Source organism: Gekko japonicus, unplaced genomic scaffold, assembly GCF_001447785.1.
Source record: "Gekko japonicus isolate JY-2015 unplaced genomic scaffold, Gekko_japonicus_V1.1 scaffold294, whole genome shotgun sequence".
Lineage (NCBI taxonomy): Eukaryota > Metazoa > Chordata > Lepidosauria > Squamata > Gekkonidae > Gekko > Gekko japonicus.
This window is the reverse complement of record NW_015163614.1, coordinates 1,312,850-1,316,050: the sequence shown is the minus strand read 5'-3', so window position 1 is coordinate 1,316,050 and position 3,201 is coordinate 1,312,850. Positions and strand designations below refer to the sequence as shown.

The window sequence follows — 3,201 nt, the reverse complement described above, 5'->3', positions numbered from 1 at the left end:
GCTCAACACACCTGTTGTGCTGTTGTATTGTCCTTCTATGTGAATGGGCATACAGGAAGATGTTTCTCTGAATAGCCTGTGTGGAACTACACAGAGGACCACTCCATGAACAAACAGGTAAGTGCAACCCTGTCCCTCCCCCCAAGCATGATATAACAGGTTGGGTGGTGTGACAAGATGGCACAAATCTTGATTCTTACATCCTGAATGACTGGAACTGGAGTTGTTTTACTTATTCACATCTATTTATTCAGTGAGGTTATTTGATCTCTACCAAAACAAGCATCAGCTGCCTATAAATTCTAGTGCAAATGTATGCCTATGGACCTCACAGAACTCTGATGGCTTCTTTCCATGAAAAAACACATTAGCAATGAATTGATTTCATAAATACAGAGGGTCTTCAAGATTATTTCTTTACATCACAAGACTTCAGTAGCTCTAAGTGAAATGCACATTAGGTGTGCATTTAATAATGTGCCATGGCTCTCGCAAAATTCACTCTTGTAAATAATCTCTACAGAGTGATGCTATTATTATAGAAATGAAATGCAGATCATTACTTCAGCTTCAGCCTAAATGCAAAGTGTAAGTTGCTAATCCACCTACTCAGTTGTGATCCTGAAAGCTGTGGAAGGATGCATCACATATGGCCAAGTATCTGCAAGCTTCCCACAGAGGAAGAATATGGTTATTTTAATTAGCAAAACAATTGCACAACCATGCCCTTGCTGACATAGCGTTTGCCATTTCATTGTATAGCGAAACTCTTTAGGGACTTTGCTATAAATATATGGACAATTGTTTAACCTCATCCAAATCAAGTAAGAGCATCTACTGACCCCTACTTAATATGAGAGCTGTGGTAAATAGATGTCAGTGCCTTGACGACAGATTATTGTGTATGTGTAAAAATATCAAATACATAAGCTGCCCTATACCAAGTCTGACTAGCTCAGTATTGCGCACTGTGCCTGGCAGCAGCTCTCCAGGGTCCTTGATAGAGAAAAGTCTTCCCCAATACCTGTTCCTTGAGGTCCTTTAACTGGAGATAGTGGGAACTGAACCTGGAACCATCTGCATGCAAAGTATACGTTCTGTCACTGAGCCATAACAGCAAAATCTGCACGATTACCTGTGTTCATGTCCCACTGAAATTACTAGTACCTCTGTGTTGACCAAATGCAAAGGGGAATATGTTTCCTGAGGCTCCATCTACATATTACAAAGTCCTTGTGTTTGTTAGCAAACAACAGAAGGACTTTGAATCACACATGCAATGGAAGTTTTGTGTCTCCCAGATGCACACCAGCTCTTTTCTGTTTGTGACCACAACACACAGGGAGAAACGGCTTTAGCCTCTCCCTGCCTGCACAGATGGTGTTTTCGTATCTGCAAATGGCTCCATGGAACCACTAGTATGTGTATGTGGGGGGCCCCTAAAGTTGCTTATCCCTGCAGGTGCTGCTTGTTAGGTGGGGATGAGAAAAGGGTCCCCTTTAGAAATGCCCTGTTCTGGCTACACAAGGATCCCTGTCCTCCTTTGCACTTGGCCATCCGAGCATAGCAAATGGGGAGTTACACTTATTGTTTGCATTGTGGCTTTCTGGCTGGGGACAAACCCTCTCCTTCCAACAAAAAACAAATGGGCTGTGTATCCTCTCTGTGAATGAGCATTTTCTGGTTCCCGCCCACCTTGAAGAAGAAAATGGATGTTTTTCACATGCTTTAAACACAAACTGTCTGCCTTCCCATGAAATAAATGCATTTGGCCTTCTTTATCCCTCTGCTACAGTTCAGCGCAGATGTTTGTTATGTGACATCCCACAAGGATCTTAACTTAACTAGAAATGTTCCCTATTGGATACTCTTTCAAAAACCTTAGGAGCAAAGTCACCAAAAATGCGCAAGAGGGAAAGGAGTGAATGAGAAGAGCAAAATGAAAAGCAGCTTCCCTTCCCCCAGCTTATGTAATAAGCAATCCTGCAACCATACAACTGAAAAAAGTCATTCTACTGACTGTGGCAACCTCAGAGTCTTAAGAACTACACACGATTCCCAGGTAGCCACTGAAAGCAACACTGGCCTTAAAAATTCTCTGAGGTAAATGTTTTTTGAACTGAAAAAAAATTCTCCTGAACCAAAATAAGGAATTAATATGAGTGTTAGAGGAATTATTTTGTCCAGCTTTTAAACTAAGTTATATAATGAGGAAGAAAGTGCCAAGTAATCCACATACATGCATTTGCTGTGATAGTCTTCAGGTAAGGCTTAGTGGCAAATACATTATCTCTCTTTTTTTAAAGAGTACTCCACCTGATTTCTTGCTATGCATAGATCTGCAGGGGGGGGGGGAACCCTATCATACATGGCTTTCATAAACAACGCAAGTGTCCCTATCACTTTGCAGAGCTGTGTCAGTAGGATTTGGTTCCACAGGGGACTCTGTGTCCGACACTGGATCAGGTGCCTGTGCTGGTGCTTCGACAATCTCCTCTTCCTCCCTCTCTTCTTTAATTTCTAATTGGACACTGTCTTGTGACTGGTCATCCACACAGTCCTTTTTAGTTAACTGGTGAATGGACACTTTGATAGCAATCTTGCGTGGCGGTTCATGCAGAGAAGAGGCATCGGACTCAGCAGTGAGAGAGTCTCTACGCTTCAGAGCGCTAGGAATCATATACATCTCTTCTGTGTCAGTGGTTTCCTGTCCTACAACCGAATGCCTTACAAAGTTGTGTCCCTGTTCCTCAAGTCCCACCACCTCCATAATTTCTTCCATTATTGTTCTGCAGTTCATGATGAGAGGTGGCAGTGGAACACTCCTTGCCAGTTCCTCAATATAGCGGGCAAACTCCATGGTCTTGAACTGTGTTACTTTAGCAAGCTCAAGAGTTTTTGCTGAGGTGATAATCGGGATGCGTTTAGCAATTTCAAAAGCTTTCTGCAATTTTTCTGCTCCTTCTGTCCGGAAGAATTCATTGATGGCTTTCTCAGTCTTCTTCAAGTGGCTGCTCATCATGCACAGCCTTGTGATGTTTAAGATCAAAACAACGGTAAAAGCTACAAGGCATACAATCATGTAGTAGATCCCCATATCACCAGAGGTGAAGACAACTCTCAGAGTAACAGTGTTATTTACTCGGCCATAGATGTTAGAAGCAACACATGTATATTTTCCTCGATCATCAAACGATACGC

General features: G+C 42.3%; 1 protein-coding gene across 1 annotated transcript in view; it reads right to left on the bottom strand.

Moving 5' to 3' along the window:
- Positions 1 to 731: 731 nt before the first annotated feature.
- MFAP3L (microfibrillar associated protein 3 like) overlaps positions 732 to 3,201 on the bottom strand; it is a 6,202-nt gene continuing 3,732 nt past the window's right edge. Inside the window, exon 3 of the mRNA XM_015407370.1 lies at positions 732 to 3,201. Coding sequence (XP_015262856.1) covers positions 2,363 to 3,201 — 839 coding nt within the window. The 3' untranslated portion in view covers positions 732 to 2,362.